General features: G+C 45.6%; 1 protein-coding gene across 1 annotated transcript in view; it reads left to right on the forward strand.

The window, feature by feature from the left end:
* Positions 1–16,945, forward strand: part of LOC136836065 (RING-type E3 ubiquitin-protein ligase PPIL2) — a 153,946-nt gene that overhangs the window by 32,302 nt on the left and 104,699 nt on the right. Inside the window, exons 2-6 of the mRNA XM_067099991.1 lie at positions 5,091–5,310; positions 5,843–5,986; positions 8,264–8,429; positions 8,727–8,875; positions 8,994–9,117. Of these exons, the coding sequence (XP_066956092.1) occupies positions 5,091–5,310; positions 5,843–5,986; positions 8,264–8,429; positions 8,727–8,875; positions 8,994–9,117 (803 nt within the window). The remainder of the gene's footprint in view (positions 1–5,090; positions 5,311–5,842; positions 5,987–8,263; positions 8,430–8,726; positions 8,876–8,993; positions 9,118–16,945) is intronic.

Here is a 16,945-nt window from a genome sequence, read left to right on the forward strand (position 1 = left end):
CGACTTTCTTGTGGGTGGTGTGGGCTGGGGGGGCGACGTCTCCTGCAGAGGGCACTGAGGGGCATCGCCGACGTCCTCCTCCAACAATGCGGGCTTGAGGCGGTCTATTGACACCCGGTCATTCTTCCCGTGGATGGCCAGCCGGAATGCTTTTTTTTTTCTCTCCATATGAGGAAGGGGCCCCTGTAGGGCCTGGTTAAGGGTGGGCGGATGGCGTCGTTCCTGATGAAGACGTGGGTGGCGGAGGACAGACCGGGGGGTGTGAAAGACGACGTCCTGTCGGTATATGTCCGTTGGCAGGGGGCGAACTTTCTGACCATGTCATGGAGCCTCTGGACTGTCAGGTTGTGGCGATCCCCCGTGATGAGCTCGCCCGGGACTACGAGAGACTCCCCATAGACTTTTTCTGCTGCAGACGGGTCACCATTGGCTCTAGGGGTGGTCCTCAGCCTGAGGAGGACCCAGGGCAGCTGGTACTTCCAATTCTCGGCATTGCAGTGGGCCATGAGGGATGCCTTCAGGGAATTGTGGAACCTTTCCACCAACCCATTGGCCGCAGGGTTGTAGGCGGTGGTGCTGTGGTGAGTGGTCCACAGCTCGGAGAGGAAGGCTGGGCTCCTGTCCGTTGTTATATGGTCCGGGACACCGAACCGGCTGATCCAGCTGGAGAGGAGGGCCTCGGCACATGCACTGGCGGTGGCTTCTTCCATGGGTGTTGCTTTGGGCCACCTGGTGGAGCGGTTGACGACTGTCAGGAGATACCTGGCCCCGCCTGATGGGGGAAGGGGGCCTACCATGTCGACATGGATGTGTCTGAAGCGCCTCCTTGGCTGGGGGAAGTCGCCCACCCCCGACTTGGTGTGGCCCCCTACTTTGCTGGTCTGGCACCGGATGCACTGCTGCGCCCAGGTCGTCACGTCCTTCTGTATGCCGTGCCAGATGAACTTCTCTGCCAGCAGCTTGGCCGTCATCCTGCTAGAGGGGTGGGACAGCCTGTGGATGATGTTGAAAACCAGACGGTGGCAGGAGGTGGGTACCAGCAGGCGGGGGTGGCCAGTGCTTACGTCACACTGCAGTGATGCCCCCCCAGGGCGAGGGCCACATCCTTCCACTTGAGCGACGTGTTGGCGGTGAGGTAGGCTGGAAGCTCTGGATCGATGGCCTGCTCCCGGGAGAGGTCCTTGTAGTCGATCCTGAGCTGTACTGCATTGAGCTCGATTCTCGAGAGGGTGTCTGCTACAGGGTTCTTCCTGCCGGGGAGGTACTTGATGGTGCAGGTGAACTCCGCGATGGCCGCGAGATGCTGCTGCTGCCTGGAGGACCATGCATCCCCCTGCTTTGTGAAGGCGTGTGGTGGTCCGTCCAAATTGTGAAGGGCGTGCTCTCCAAGAGGAACTTGAAGTGGCTTACCACCCGGTACACTGCACAGAGCTCTCTGTCGAAGGTGCTGCAGCGAGACTTGGTGGGGCTGAACTTCCTGCTGAAGAAGGCGATGGGCTGGGGGGCTCCAGCAACGACCTGCTTCAGGACGGCCCCACAGGCGACGTTGCTAGCGTCCGTCGTCAGCTGGAGGGGGCCGTTGGGGTCGTGGTGGGCCAAGGCTGTTGCCTAGGCAACGGCGGCCTTCCTCAGAGAGAAGGCCTGCTGCTGGTCCGGGCCCCACACTAAGGTCTTCGGATGGCCCTTCAGGATCTCTGTCAGGGGGGCCATGGTATGTGCAACCTGGGGATGAACCTCCTTTAATAGTTGACCATCCCGAGGAATTCCTGTATGGCCCTGACGGAGGTAGGGGTGGGGAACCTGGCGACGGCTGCGACCTACGATGTGAGTGGACAGACGCCTCCCGGGGATATCTCGTGGCCCAGGAAGTCAACTCTTTCAACGCCGAAGGTGCATTTGTCGAATCTGACGACGAGGCCGTTCTCCTTCAGGTAATGCAGGACCTTCCAGATGTGCCACAGGTGTTCTTTGTGGGATCTGGAAAAAATTAAAATGTCTTCTACGTAACAGATGCAGAAGTTCAGGTCCCCCAGGATGCTGTCCATCAGTCTCTGGAAGGTCGCCCCCGCATTCCTCAGTCCAAAGGTGCAGAAGGCGAAGACATAGGACCCGAAGGGCGTGATGATGGTGGTTTTGGGGATGTCCTCTGGAGCTACTGGTACCTGGAAGTAGGATTTTAAAAGATCCAATTTAGAAAATATTTTGGCCCCGTGGAAAGAGGCCATGAGGTCTTGCATGTTTGGGAGAGGGTAGTAATCTGGTTCTGTGACGAGGTTGAGCCTCCTGTAGTCGCTGCAAGGTCTCTGGGAGCCGTCCGGTTTCTGCACCATGTGGAGGGGGGAGGCCCATGGGCTGGGGGCCTTCCTGCATATGCCCCTACGCGCCATCTCGGCGAAAGCGTCCTTGGCCTCCTAAAGGCGCTGAAGGGGAAGCCTCTGGAACTTTGCGTGCGTCGAGGGGCCCTTTGTCTTGGTGTGATGGTAAACTCCGTGTTCGGCAGGGGTCCCGGGCACCTGATGCAGTTTGGGCTTGAATACCTCGGGGAACTCCTTCAGAAGTGAGGCGTACTGGTGCGGGGCGACAGAGCAGACTGTGGGCGCGCTGGGCCCCGTCGCCAGGGGAAGGGACTGGCAGGATTCGGTGTCCAGCAAGCGCTTGCAGCCAACGTCGACTGCCAGACCGAAGTGGGCCAGGAAGTCCGCACCCAGGAGTGGGGTCCTCACGTCCACAATGATGAAACTCCACTTGTACCTCTGGCCAAGGATGGAGACTGACAGGAGCTTGGTGCCGTATGAGAGGATGGGGGACCCGTTGGCGGCCGTCAGGGAGGCAGCTGGGTCCGACGGGTGTTTGCGGCCCTCTCTGGATGGCAGGAACACTGAGCGTATGGCCCCAGTGTTGATCAGCATCATCCTGCCGCAGATGGTGTCGCGGACGTAAAACCTACTGGTGCTGGGCTCCTGTGTGCTTCTGCTGCCATGGCGGCCTGTGCTGTTGGCTGCCGCCGCCCCTTTTTTTTTTTTGGATGGGCGAAAGGGCAGGGGAGCTCACAGTTCCGGGCATCCTTGCCGTACCGCCGGTGGTAGTGGCAAGGCCCTGGCAATTGCTTCTTCTGGTGATGGGTTGGTTGCCTCCTGATGATGGCGTTAATCTCCTCTTCTGTGGTTTCCTCTGGCTGGAGGGAGTTGATGGGGTGTGCAAGCGTGGATGCCCGCTTCGCTGCCCTCGTGGAGTCCGTCAGCTGCTGTGCCGTTTTAATCAGGTCCTCGAGGGGCAGGGTGTAAGGCTCTAGGATCTGGGTCCGAACCTCCGTGAGGAGCTGACAGAGGAAGATCTCCCTCGACAGGCTTATCTCCATGTGCCTGCCGCTGCCGTCCGTCCCGGGTAGGATGAGAAGGTCCTGGATGACGTTCCACGTCTCCAGGAGGTTCTGGTCGTGCCGTGGGTTGTTGGCGAGGTCGAGGGCGCGGGTGGCTCTCTTGGAGATCGGCAGGGAGCAGGTCTCAACGAGAGAGGTTTTCAGCTTTTGGTAGGTGGCAGGACTTGCAGCAGACACCCACGGGGCGATCTTCCTGTAAACCTCCTCCGGGAAGGCATTGATTACGATGTCTGCCTGCAGCACTTCATCGGTCAGTCTTGCCAATCTGAACTGTCCCTCGACCCTGTAGAGCCATGATGACGGGTTGTTGTGTGTGAACGGTGGCAGCTTTATGGCGAAGGCAGACCTTGGTTGGTCCGTCAGGAAGGGCAGCACGTGAGGAGTGGGTACCGGCGTGGAGGAGCGCGCGAGCCTCGTCGTGGGGGAGGGCGCGAGTGGGTTTTGCACGAGGGAGGTATCAGACTCCGTGAAATTCGCGGTTATTTCTATATGGGAGGGAATGTCTGCGTCCATGCTCGCTTCTGCACTCTCACTCGGAGTGTGAGTTACACTCGCGTCAATATACGCTCGGGAGCGTGCCGTGTGGGTCCGCTAATGACGCTGGTGATCTGCCGACGAGGGTCGGTACGCCCGAACGCTTTGTTAAAGTGCCACAGTTAGTCCGTTGGGGGCGTGGGGTAGTTCATCGGGCCAAGACTAAGTCGCCGTTTGGGTCCGTTAATGGCTCTGGGAACCAATCCGGGGTCACCATTGTGAGAGGTGCAAAAGAAAGAGCAGGTAAACATTGACTGCTAGTTTATTAGGGGAGCAGGCCACTTATAAAGCGGTGTGCGGACGTCAGTACAAAGACATACAAGGACATACAGGTGACTCGAGGTCAATTGTTCTTGATGTGAAACAGGACAGGTAAATACAGATAACGTGAGAAATAAAATTAACAGATCGACACAACAATGCTCTGACACATGTACAATACAAAAGGGCACAAATGAGTAAGTAATAAATGCACATTTAAATAAATAAAACATGGCTAGGTACCCTGACCTAAGGTCACGGGAGAAGGCACCGTAGAAAACGGGAGGTTCACTAGAGAAAACCTGTTGAGCTTGGACTTTACAGGGGTAGTGACGTCAGTGCACATCATGCTGTATGTTGTAGGCATTACGTACTAAGGGTTCTTTGCAGTGTCCCTTTGGCCCTTAGCCGCAACCCCTTTCATTCCTTTTACTGTACCTCGGTTCATATTCTCTTTCTTCCATCTTACTTTCCACTTTCTCCTAACAATTGATTCATAGTGCAACTGCAAGGTTTACCTCCTATTACACCTTTCAAACATTTTTACTGTCAATTTATGATTCAGTGCTGAATGACCTCATAGGTCTCAGCGCTTGGCCTTTGTCCTAAATTCTATATTCTGTTCTATATTTTAATTTTGAAACACTTTTGAAGTAGAAAGTAATGTATAATGGACATTGTTTTATTAATTTTTTCCTATAAACCAACATTACAGAAAAGAATGGTTAAACATAGCACTACCCTGTTTTTTAGACTTTTTAGTTCCTGTAATGATTGACATTATACACAGTATAGTATTTGAAATCTTGACATTATACACAGTATAGTATTTGAAACCTTGACATTATACACAGTATAGTATTTGAAACCTTGACATTATACACATTATAGTATTTGAAACCTAACCCTCTTGCAGGTACTTGACCTCCACAGAGTGGTCAACGCTGTATGGAGGCTATAAAGCTGCATCTCATTCTGGATCAAAAGCAGATTTCCGCCGGTTGCCCCTCACGCATTGCACTTTATCACTGGTACCTTTCAATCATCCATATGTTGATCAGCATGGGAATGTTTTTGACCTTGAAGCACTACTTCCATTTCTTCGAAAGTTTAAAGTTAATCCTGTTACGGGTGAGGTGAGCACATGATTTTACGGCCACTTAAATTATGAAATATTAGATATAGCTGCAAACTTTAGGTTGTGTTTAAAATAAAACCTTAGTAAGAATACAGTAGCTGGAATTTTGAAAAAGTACATATTACTATATTGTGTATGTTGTGGTACTGTATTTTTTGTGAAATTAATTGTTGGAACCTAAGTCAACAAGATGGAGATTGTATATGTTGAAAAATGCATCAATATAATTGACACCTTTAATTACATTATGGGGTAGAGTGTAAAGTTATTTGTGATTTCTGATACTAATACAAGATACAGAATCTTAAAGCTTATGAAAAATGCAGTAATACTGTATTCCTTCAAAAAAGGAAAGTATAATATTTATGTAAATTTTAGTTTATTTTAGACAGACTTCTTATAAAATTTTTGTCAGTTTCAGGGCAAAATTTTCAGTTTATCTAGCTTTCATTGTAGGTACAGTACCATTTTTTGTAACTTTCAAAGTAATTACTTGTTCTTTATAGTTAACATATGTTTGTGTTTCACAGCCTTTAAGTGAAAAACAGCTTACAAAAGTGATATTTCACCGTGCGAGTGGTGGAGAATATCACTGTCCTGTACTCTACAAGCCTCTAACGAATACATCACACATAGTAGCTATCAAGACAACTGGAAATGTATTCTCGTATGAGGTAGGTCCCAAGTCTTATATAGCACTTCTTTTTTGTGGCAGATGTTCTCCACATGGCTGTAATAAAAAGTTGGTAAAACAGAAAGCAGTACTGCCTAAAGTACGTGTCTCTTTTCAGCTCAGGGTATTCTCCATAATGACAGTACAATATGTGAAGATCAGTATTACCAACATAAATCGGAGATACATTCATTTACATGATGATAAAGCCTGAACAATCTCATAAAAGTGTAAAGCAGGTGCTGTACAGGCAACAAAACCATAAAAGTTTTATTTTTTTTAAATGAATCTTACCTCTCTGTTATGATAGCTGTATTTCCCACATCAGGTGGGAGGACGATAGAGTGTGAAAAGTAAAAAATTAATAGGGTTGTTTAGTTTGAATCATCTATTGACCCATCCCTTTCAGGTGGTTTTGAGCGTCAACAGTTTTCCATTCAGTTTCTTATGTATTTGGCCTGTGAGGACACATTAGAGAGTGTTTACATGATTTCATTGATGATTAGATCGTTATCTAAATTTGGTCTGGTTTTTATTTGTCATTATATAGGATGTCACCCAAAAAGGAGAAAAACAAGTCATTTCAAGTCTGCAAGGTAAGAGGGTGTAATACCCAGCTTTACTTTTCAGTTTACGATGGTCACAACGAATGTTTATTTAAAATGTAAACAGAGGTGAGAAGCAGATAAGAATAGGAAAAGACAGAAAGAAAGATTCTTTTACACCCAGGATATGAGGTTAGGAGTAAGAATTTACCATCTTTTCACAATCTTTCAGATAGCAGCTCTTCCCATTCTCTGTTTTCCTAGTAATGCTTCTCCTTCAAATTTTCTTCTCCTCTCAGAGCTCCCTGTGCTCTCCGGGATATGAGGTGTGAAAATTAGAAGCTGATGTAACTAGTCTTAGGGCTGTGTTTGAAAAGTTTAGTTTATGGAGGTAACCTCGGCACATGCTGCTTTACCGGCCCAATTTAGTCGTCCTTTTATTTCAGGTTTCCCCCTTGTGGTAGAGGAGGTGCCAGTGCCCTCCTTCCCTGTTAGCCATACCCAAGCCATGTCCTGTGATACTCCTTTTGCTGTTGGAGGTAAAGGGAAGTGGGATATGTCTGGGAGTGAAAGCAGTTTGTGCCAGTTGTCTTCTTCCTCTGGCCAACCTGGCTCGCATCGTCTGACTGTAAGTTTTCTTGCTTGTCTTCCTTCCGTTTTATGTCTTTTAGCGGCTTCAGTGCATCTTGTCTCGCTTACCTTATCATCTCATCCCTATAGTTCCTCGCTGAACGAGTCGGTAGAGTTCTCGGCTAGCACTCTGCTAGGCCCGAGTTCGAGTCTCCGGTCGGCCAATAAAGAATTAGAGGAATTCATTTCTCGGTATAATGTGGTTCGGATTCCACAATAAGCTGTAGGTCCCGTTGCTAGGTAACCAATTGGTTCTTAGCCACGTAAAACAAATCTAATCCTCCGGGCCAGCCCTAGGAGAGCTGTTGATCAGCTCAGTGGTCTGGTTAAACTAAGATATACTTTTTTTTTGTATTAGGTAAGGGCCTTCATTCTTTTACTGTCGTTGCTCTGCTGGCTTAGGCACAAGGCCTTGTGTCCCACTTGCATCGGAGTGTGAGTGGTATCCCTAGCAAAGAGCCTCCAGCATTGTTCAGAGGTCTTGCTACCTAATGAATTAGTCCTTGCTTGGCGGCAGTACCAGCAGGTGGATGCTAATCATTAGGTAAGTAGTGTCTTATTCCTAGTGGAATTTTATGGTTTTCTTGGGTGTTATTGAGTTTGTCCTTGCACCTTTCCCACCTCCTTTGCTCAGTGCGGGAATCAGCTGTCATAATACTGTAGAGAGGTAAGATTCTTTTCAAAAATAGAAATTCTTTGATAAAATTTATTTTTTAAATACCTCTCTATTATGTATCACCCCCACCTCCCCACCCCTCTCATGTAGACAGAAGAAAACACTGAATGGAAAACTATAGATGCTCAAACCACCTGAAAGGGGTGGGTCAATAGAATGTTCAAACTAAACTATCCTATTAATTTTTTATTTTCACATCACACTCTATTGTCCTCCAGCCTGATGTGGGAAATACAGCTATCATTAAATAGAGGTAAGTATTTAAAAAATATATTTTGTTATGAAAATTTCTATAATTGTATAATTCATGTTTTTTATGATCCATTTAAAAGTGTTTCCACATAACTGTAAGTTTCACATTCAAGCAGTTTGCATTGGCTTTAGGGGTCTTTTAGTTTGCACAACTTGATACTGTATTTATTTACAGGCAGTTGAACAGTTAAACATTAAAGTCAACAATTGGAGAGAGCTTCTCACAGACAAACCTTTCACACGTGCTGATATAGTAGTCATTCAGAATCCTCAGGATCTTGAAAAATTCAACATTAGTAAATTCCATCATGTCAAGAACAATCTTAGAATTGAAGATGAAGGTGAGTGGTGGTACATTTAATGCAGTAAACTTTTACATGTATTTAATTCTTGTTGGTCCTGATGTTCGTAACAAAAATAGGGTGTTTACTGGTTAAAAATGTTGATTTATAAAAAAAAATGGAAAAATAGCATGTGAGTGAACTTTCATTTACAGTATTCTTTTTTATCTTTGCCTTTGAATTTCAGTTACTGTAGTTTTATAATACCAACTTCTGTTCTGGGAGAGCATTTGTTATTTTATCATGTAGAACTTCTTTGTATTTAACATATCTACAGTTTTAACTGGTAAATTTCAGAAACTGTTCAGGCTCGATCAGATGCAACAAAACGTTTGAAAAATGTAACCCAGGATACACAAGAAATCTTGGAGGAATTCAGCCGGACATACAAAGAGGAAGAGAAAAAGAATGAAGTGGAGGAACGAGTAGCTGACAGGTTCAATGCGGTAAGGAATGTTGCATTAAATTGCAGTTCAGTGATTATATTTTGATTATTATTATCATTACTGTTTTTTAGTATGGTATAGGTACTTAAAATATTACTTTTATTCCATTTATTTACAGGCTCATTATTCTACTGGGAAAGTTTCTGCAAGTTTCACTTCTACTTCAGTTGATGTGGAGACAAAACATGAGCCTGCAGTATTGGAGGATGAAGTTGTTAGATATCAGCTCGTCAAGAAAAAAGGTATTTAGGAATGTTTATTCTGATTATTAATTTTCCATTCAAACAGAGGGGTTTAGAACAGCATACTAATGGATAAGGATTTAGAAGGGATAATGTAGTGAATCTAATGTATTCTAGATACCTAATGTAGTATTTTAAGTAGATGTAATTAATTATGTTTGTATTAAGAAGTTGTTGAACCAACTGTAATTATTGCATCCGAAGATGCAAGATATATCTATTCACAAAGAAATGCTTGAGTACAATTTATGCAAGTATGTTTGAATAGTAAACAAACTTACATACGGTTACCTGGTTTTTATGCATTTTCTGATAGGTACATGCTTTACCCCTAGTCCCCAGTGTAGCCTGGTGGTAAGCATCTTAAATATTGCAAAAGTTAGATTTGAGTTTGCTTTCTGTCAACGTGTAGATCTGAGGTTTAAGGGAGCTCTTCATAATCTTCTGTTAATAGGTCTATTTAGGTTCCATGTTCATTAATAGGCTTTTAAGCATATTGCAATTACCAACTGTGGGGTAGTGCCATCAAGTACACCTCATGCAGTGCACTGTAGGCATTACTTAAGGTTTTTTGCAGCATCCCTTTTGCCCCTAGCTGCAACCCCTTTCATTCCTTTTACTGTAGCCCCATTCATAATCTCCTTCCATCTTGCTATCCACCTTCTCCTAACAATTGTTTCATAGTACAATTGCGAGGTGTTCCTCCTGTCACACCTTTCAAACCTTTCTACTGTCAATTTCCTCTTCAGCACTGAATGACTTCATAGGTCCCTATGCTTGGCCTTTGGCCTAAATTCTATATTCCTTCCTCCCCACTGTGCCAGTTACCTAATACCTAATAAAAAATTACATTTAGGGTTAAATACAAAATCAAAGACATTTCTCGTAGAAGTCATACATTTATTCTGCAATCCATGTACATGCATTGTTTGGGAATAATTTTATTTGATTTAAATAGCAGTTGTAACAGTTGTTCTTCAAAGTCACATTCCTACTTGTATGTTCATATTCTATAACTTTGGTGATTACCACTCATAAACAGACAATTTTTTGAAGTGAAACTTACCTTCTATCATTTGCTTTATCTGCAGCTTCTTGGCGCAGGTTTGACAGGTGTTAAAATTGAAACAATCATTAACAAACGCTCTCGATAGTTACCCCCACTCTTTGGAGGGTGGGGGTAAGACAGTGAATGTTTTGGTTGTCATTCTTCTCATGTTGGGAAATAAGGTTGGGTGTGTAGACAGTTGCTCTGAAATTTGGGTTTGTTTTCTTGGTTAACGAATCGGATAATCTGGTTTGTGTTTGTGTTTGGCATTATGGAGTCTCTCGATCTTCCTTATCAAAACCTGTTAGACTTTGTAAGGTAAGTGGTTGTAAGACCAGATTGGGTTAATTGTGATCATTGCAAGGATTGGGTTAATTGTGATCATTGCAAGGATTGGTCTTTGGAAGAGATAGAGATGATAAATTGCCAAATTAGAAGGGTAGTAGGTTAAATTTAATGTAATTAGATATTGACTTGGTTAAATCTAGAATTGAATTTTGTGTAATAATTTGAGTCTTTTGCATCGATAGTGTCTACAGTTGACTCCCACCTATTTGCAGTTTGGGATTTGAGGCTTCACCTATTCGCGGATTTTTATGTGGAACTTATCCCCGAATTATTCGTGAAAAATTCGGTAATTCCTGGATTTTTTCTTCGAGAAATATTCACTAATTACTGTATTTTCATGTTATTTTTGTGACTACAGTAAATATGTTTTTTATGATAAAAAATTATTTTCCAATTTTCAGATATTAATATTAAAGTAAAGACAGCAAACTATCAATAAAATATATTTTTTTCAATGCACATTGAATATTAAGGTACTGTATACAGTACTTAACTTCCCAGTGTTTCCCCATGTACTGTACAAAGAAAAGGGGAGTCCTTCAATACTGTATGAGAGAAAGTGGATGTGCTTGAAAATAAGAGTAACTTGAATAGTTTTCACACTTAGCTGTAAGCCTATATTTTTAAGGGTAATGTTGTAAGATGACTTTGAAATGATATTAAAGTGTTTTAGATGTTAGTTTAAGGTATATTCTGTGTAGGATGATAGTTTAAAGTATGAGAGAAAATGGATGTACTTGAAAATAGGAGTAACTTTAATAGTTTTCACACTTAGCTGTAAGTCTTATATTTTTAAGGGTAATGTTGTAAGATGACTTTGAAATGCTATTAAAGTGTTTTAGGTGATAGTCTAAGGTATATTCTGTGTAGGATGATAGTTTAAGGTATACATTGGGTGTTTGAACTATTAAAGTAAGCAGTTGTAAATGCATTTAGAGGGGGTCTTTGGTATTTGAACTATCTAAATAGCCAGTTATAAGCATTTTTAGAGGGGAATGTCAAGTATTTTTGGATTTTAGCTATTCACGGGTGTTTGTGGTCCCTATCCCCTGCAAATACTGGGGGTTGGCTGTAGTGCATTAGCAGGGACAGTGTCCCCTCTTTCCTTTGGCCACTCCACGGATGCAGCCTTGCATGTCACCTCGGCGTCCTTGCCAGCAGGCCTGGTAGTCCCGGGGTTTCCAGCCGAGGATTAACATCCCAGGATGGTTAAGGACTGTACCCTTTGCTTTTGGTCCTCCATGGACAGTTAGATCATGGTTGCATAATGACAGTTATTGTAGGTCTAGATCTTTGGGTTTTACAGTACATCTAGATCTTGTGTTTGACGCCATTGTCTCACGGTTATTCTAGTGATTCGTCCAAGCCAAATAACTGATCACAATCTGTAGTGAGTGCTACCATTGTGCCTGCATCCATCGCTAGGAGCCCTGAGTCTGTAGTTAAGCAGTCAGGAGGAAGCATTCATGCTAGTTCTCCCCCTTTGATCACTGATGGTCCAAGTTTTGTTTTTGACAAGGCCACTGTTATGTCCATGCCCAGGCTTTTGTGGCTTTTATGGACTGCCTTTCAAGCTTATGCTAAGCCTTCTAGATATTCGCATTCACCTGTTAGTCCATCAGTTTCCGCATCGTCGAGGCCATGTAAGGTGTTATCAAGTTCACACGAGGCATCAGTGAGTCCGCATGGCAGACAGCGAGTCCGCACGGCTGGCAGCGAGTCTGCACAGCCGCCAGTGAGTCCACATGGCTGGCAGTGGGTCTGCATGGGCATCAGCAAGTCTCCATGTGAGTCCACATGGGCGTCAGCGAATCTGAATGCGCATCAGCAAGTTCACACGGGAGTTAGCAAGCCCGCACAGCGTTAGCAAGTCAGCACAGGCGTTAGCAAGTTTGCATGGGTGTAAGCAAGCACTGACAGGTGTTGGCAAGTCCGTAAGAGGCATCTGCAAGCAGTAGTGGACCTCACCTGATGAAGAACCTCATCTGACAAGTGCTTGCCATGGGATCGTATGCATCAGGTAAGCAATGATAAGGATATTTTTAATATCTGATTATTTTAGATGAATCTTACTTACAGTTGACCTCTGCTATTCGCGGACTCAAGATTCGTGTACTCACCTATTTGTGGATTTTTTCTTAGAGCAATATTCTGTATTTTTATGTAAGTAACTTACCAAATAATTACTTAGCTAACGATTATGCTCACATGGCATCCTAAATTTAAAATTGGCGGTAACATGTTGGTTGCAAAGGTGGGTGATAGGTCCCACCCACTACAACAGGGGCGTAGGGGTGACTTACCGTCAGCGGCGTCATTCTTTTTTATGCCGCTCTGCCGACAGCACGTTGCTCTCTGCAATCCTGCCTAATTCGCTGGTTCATGATTGCTTGTCGAATTTGGGAAGTATCCGCTTTTGTTTGTCAAATTGTTGCATTTTTTTATTTCTCTTTTTGCATTAGATTCTTACATCTGTAATTATATCGGATTCATTTTGTTATGATGCATGTTCCATGTACAATAAGTGTAGTGGGCAGGAGTGTTTGACAGAGAACACATATTCAGGGTGCAAGGACTGGGATGACCGTAAATGGAAGGTGCTCGAATCCCATCGAAATAGACTAGAGAAAAATAGGATTAGAAAGGTGGCTCGAGCCGATAGTAGGACCTCTGTAAGTAGGGATTCTTCCCCTAAACCTAAGACTGATTCTAGCCTAGCTCTTCCTTCTACTCTTAGACATACTCTCTCTCCTATTCTCAGTCCTCTGTCTATTCCTCCACATACTTCTGTGCCTAGCTCCCGTGCTGCTGACCCCGATGCCATAGCCAGTCTGGAGTCCAGAACTGAGTCCAGATTCGACAAGAAGATTACTCTGGTAGTGAGTTCAGTGTCGTAGATAGGGGCGTCCCTACGTGTGATTATGGAAAAAGTGTTCTGTGACAAAGTTAGTGATAGAGTGTTGAGTGAACTGTCTGTGGAGGAGGTGGCTTCCCATCCCATCAGTGCTCCTAGACAGAGGTCACTGTCCCGCTCCCTTGTACCTGGGAGGTCCAAGGGAGGCTGGCGGGCTTTGCCCACGGGTTGCTGCCTCCTCAGTTGAGCCTGTTGCTAGATCCCAGGCTTCGACCTGACTGCTGCTGGAAAGGCATCTCAATGGATGTGCACCGCTTGTCTTCTAGCTTGGACTCAGATTCCTACTGCAGGTGTCGTAGACTCTTCCTGGATTCGTCCCGGCTGTTAAAAAGGCACACGGGCAACTCAACTCTTGCTTCCCTGTTGCCGATCAAGTGTCACAGGGACATCCTCGACAAGCCTGCTTCCATCTTGCAGCTACGATGTGGATCCTTCAGTTTTCGCCTCATTTCAACTTCTTGCACCCATGGGGTTCCCCTATTTCAATCTTTCCAAAAGATGCCAAATGCTTGAAACATTGGTCTAAGCATCTGTCGCCTGAGGCCCCATCTTGTCTCGAAGCGCCCATGCCCGAGAACCCTGTTCCAACTCCCGTGCTTCCAGTTTCTGCTCCCTGCACCCAGCTCTTGCTCCCGCGCACTCAGCACCTGCTCCCGTGTGCCCAGCTGTTGACTCCAAACTCCCGGCACCACCATCCAGACACCCGATTCCTTCTCATCAACTATCTTCTCACGATTGCCAAGTTTCCATCTTGGAACCAGACGACACTTCGTTGGCACCCATCAAGGAACAACTTTCGGAAATCTTGAGCTTCATCAGGAAAGCGCCCTCTTCTAAACCTCCTCAAGATTTGTACCTATCTCCGGTCTCTTTGGAAGACGAAGAGGAGATCGAACAAGATGCTTCTCCTCCCTCAGCTTATGCATCTCTTCTGCAATTCCTGCTGGTGAGTTTTCCTTCCTTCTTCGCCCTGGCTGCTCCGTCATCTCCTGTTTCTACCTTCCTTATGAGAAGCTTTCTGGAAAAACGCTCTCGGCTGCCCAAGATGGTGCTTTCTTCCTCCTCTAAGAAAGCCATGAAGGATATTGAAGACTGGCTCTCAATGAAGTGAGAGCAGGGCAAAGCAACTTTTTCCCAACCTCCCTCTCATCTGATCAAGAGGAAGTATCAGCCATATGTTACCGGAGAAGCTCCCTCTCTGGGAGTTGCTGCCTCTTCCCAAGGGGACTTCTCCAGCCTCATCGACTCTTCCCTTCAGTCAGCCTTTGCTTTGGCTAAAGTCTTCTTCTCTTCAGAATTGGACCATCTTGTTAAGAACCCTTTCAAGGTTTTTGAAGTTTTTAGTTTTTTGGATGGGACTATAGGAGCACTTGCTAAGAAGATAAAGGACTTTAGGGGCTTGGACGAACTCTTCGCTGCAGATCTTTTCAGTGTTCTTTGTGTACTGACAAAGGTATCAGGGAGGCTCTTAAGAACTCGCAACTCTTTATGCCTTCGGAGTTTTTAAGAAGAGAGAACTTTAGTGCTCTTTCACCACCAGACGAGTCATGTCTTCACAGAGATCTGCCTTGTTCTCTCCGTTGGATTCTTCCCACCTATTCCCCCGTCGATCGTGGAAGAGATAGCTTCTCAGCTGCCTCTTCCCAAGGGGACTTCTCCAGCCTCATCGACTCTTCCCTTCGGTCAGCCTTTGCTTTGGCTAAAGTCTTCTTCTCTTCAGAATTGGACCATCTTGTTAAGAACCCTTTCAAGGTTTTTGAAGTTTTTAGTTTTTTGGATGGGACGATAGGAGCACTTGCTAAGAAGATAAAGGACTTTAGGAGCTTGGACGAACTCTTCGCTGCAGATCTTTTCAGTGTTCTTTGTGTGCTGACAAAGGTATCAGGGAGGCTCTTAAGAACTCACAACTCTTTATGCCTTCGGAGTTTTTAAGAAGAGAGAACTTTAGTGCTCTTTCACCACCAGAGGAGTCATGTCTTCACAGAGATCTGCCTTGTTGTTCTCTCCGTTGGATTCTTCCCACCTATTCCCCCCGTCGATCGTGGAAGAGATAGCTTCTCACCTTCGGAAGAAATCCACCCAAGATCTCCTTGCACAATTGTTTAAACGCCCCAAGAGTTCCTCTTCTTCGTCGTTCATCCCCAAGAGGATCTCTCTGCTACAACAACATCCCTTTCATGGGAATAAACCCATATTGCAAGTTAGACCTCGCTCCAATCTCCGTTTCCACTCAAGACCTTTTAAGAAGAACTCCCCCTCCAAGCTACCATCCAAGAAGTGAACCTGAAGTCCTTTGTGCCCCAGTAGAAGCCAGGCTTCTCTTTTTCTGGGAGAAGTGGGAGCAGGGGAGCAGAACAATGGATCGTCAAGGTGTTAAAGGAGGGCTACTGCATCCTGTTCTAGGAGAACCCTCCTTTAGTGTCCTCTCCCATCGCCTTGACGGCCCACTCAAGAGACTCAGAGAAACATTTGGACCTTTCGAAGGAGGTATCCTCTCTCCTTTTAAAGAGAGCTATAGAAGAAGTCAAGGACTTTCACTCCCAGGGCTTCTACAATCGTTTGTTTCTAGTTCCCAAGGTGTCAGGGGGTTGGAGACCAGTCCTGGACACAAGCGCCCTCAATCTCTTCGTCAGGAAAACGAGGTTCAAGGTGGAGACGAACCAGTCAGTCATGGCCCCCATTCACCTGGGCGACTGGATGATCATCCTGAATATGCAAGATGCATACTTTCATATCCCCGGCCATACAGTTTCCAGGAAGTATCTGAGGTTCGTCTTCCAGGGAAAAGTCTTCCAGTTTTGGTCCCTCTGCTTTGCCCTCTCCACAGTCCCTCAAGTTTTCTCCCAAGTTCTCTCCCCTCTCGCCATATGGCTTCATCTAGTCGGTATAAACATCAGCCTTTACCTGGACAACTGGCTTCTCTGTTCCCCTTCAAAGGAGAAGTGCACAGAGGATCTTCAGACAACTCTACAACTTTCTCAAGATCTATAAATTCTTTTAAATCTCCAGAAATCCCAATTAGCCCCTGCACAGGAGATCCTTTATTTGGGGATGATTCTCAACTCTCGGACTTTCCAGGTTTTCCATCCCCCAAGAGAATTGCAAATTGCCTCAAGACCATTCACAGTTTCCATGCCCTATTGTCATGTTCAGCTCATCAGTGGATGAGCCCTCTAGGGACTTTGTCGTCTATCAAGACTTTCGTAAAGTTGGGCAGGTTGCACACGAGAGTTCTCCAATTCTACCTCAAAGTCAAATGGGACAGGAAAACTCTACCGGACTCTGTCGTCTTTCCCATCACTCGGAAGATAAAATTGGACCTCCAGTGGCGGCTGTCCAAAGGAAGACTCTTGCAGGGAAAATCTCTCCACCCTCCGAGCCCCAGCCTAGACTTCTACTCAGATGCTTCTGATCGAGGCTGGGGAGCCCTTCTAGGGAGTCAAGAGGTTTCCGGGACGTGGTCCCTGGAGGAAATCAATCTTCATATCAATGTTAAAGAACTGAAGGCCATTCTTGTA

This window comes from Macrobrachium rosenbergii, chromosome 56, assembly GCF_040412425.1.
Source record: "Macrobrachium rosenbergii isolate ZJJX-2024 chromosome 56, ASM4041242v1, whole genome shotgun sequence".
In the NCBI taxonomy this organism is placed as follows: domain Eukaryota; kingdom Metazoa; phylum Arthropoda; class Malacostraca; order Decapoda; family Palaemonidae; genus Macrobrachium; species Macrobrachium rosenbergii.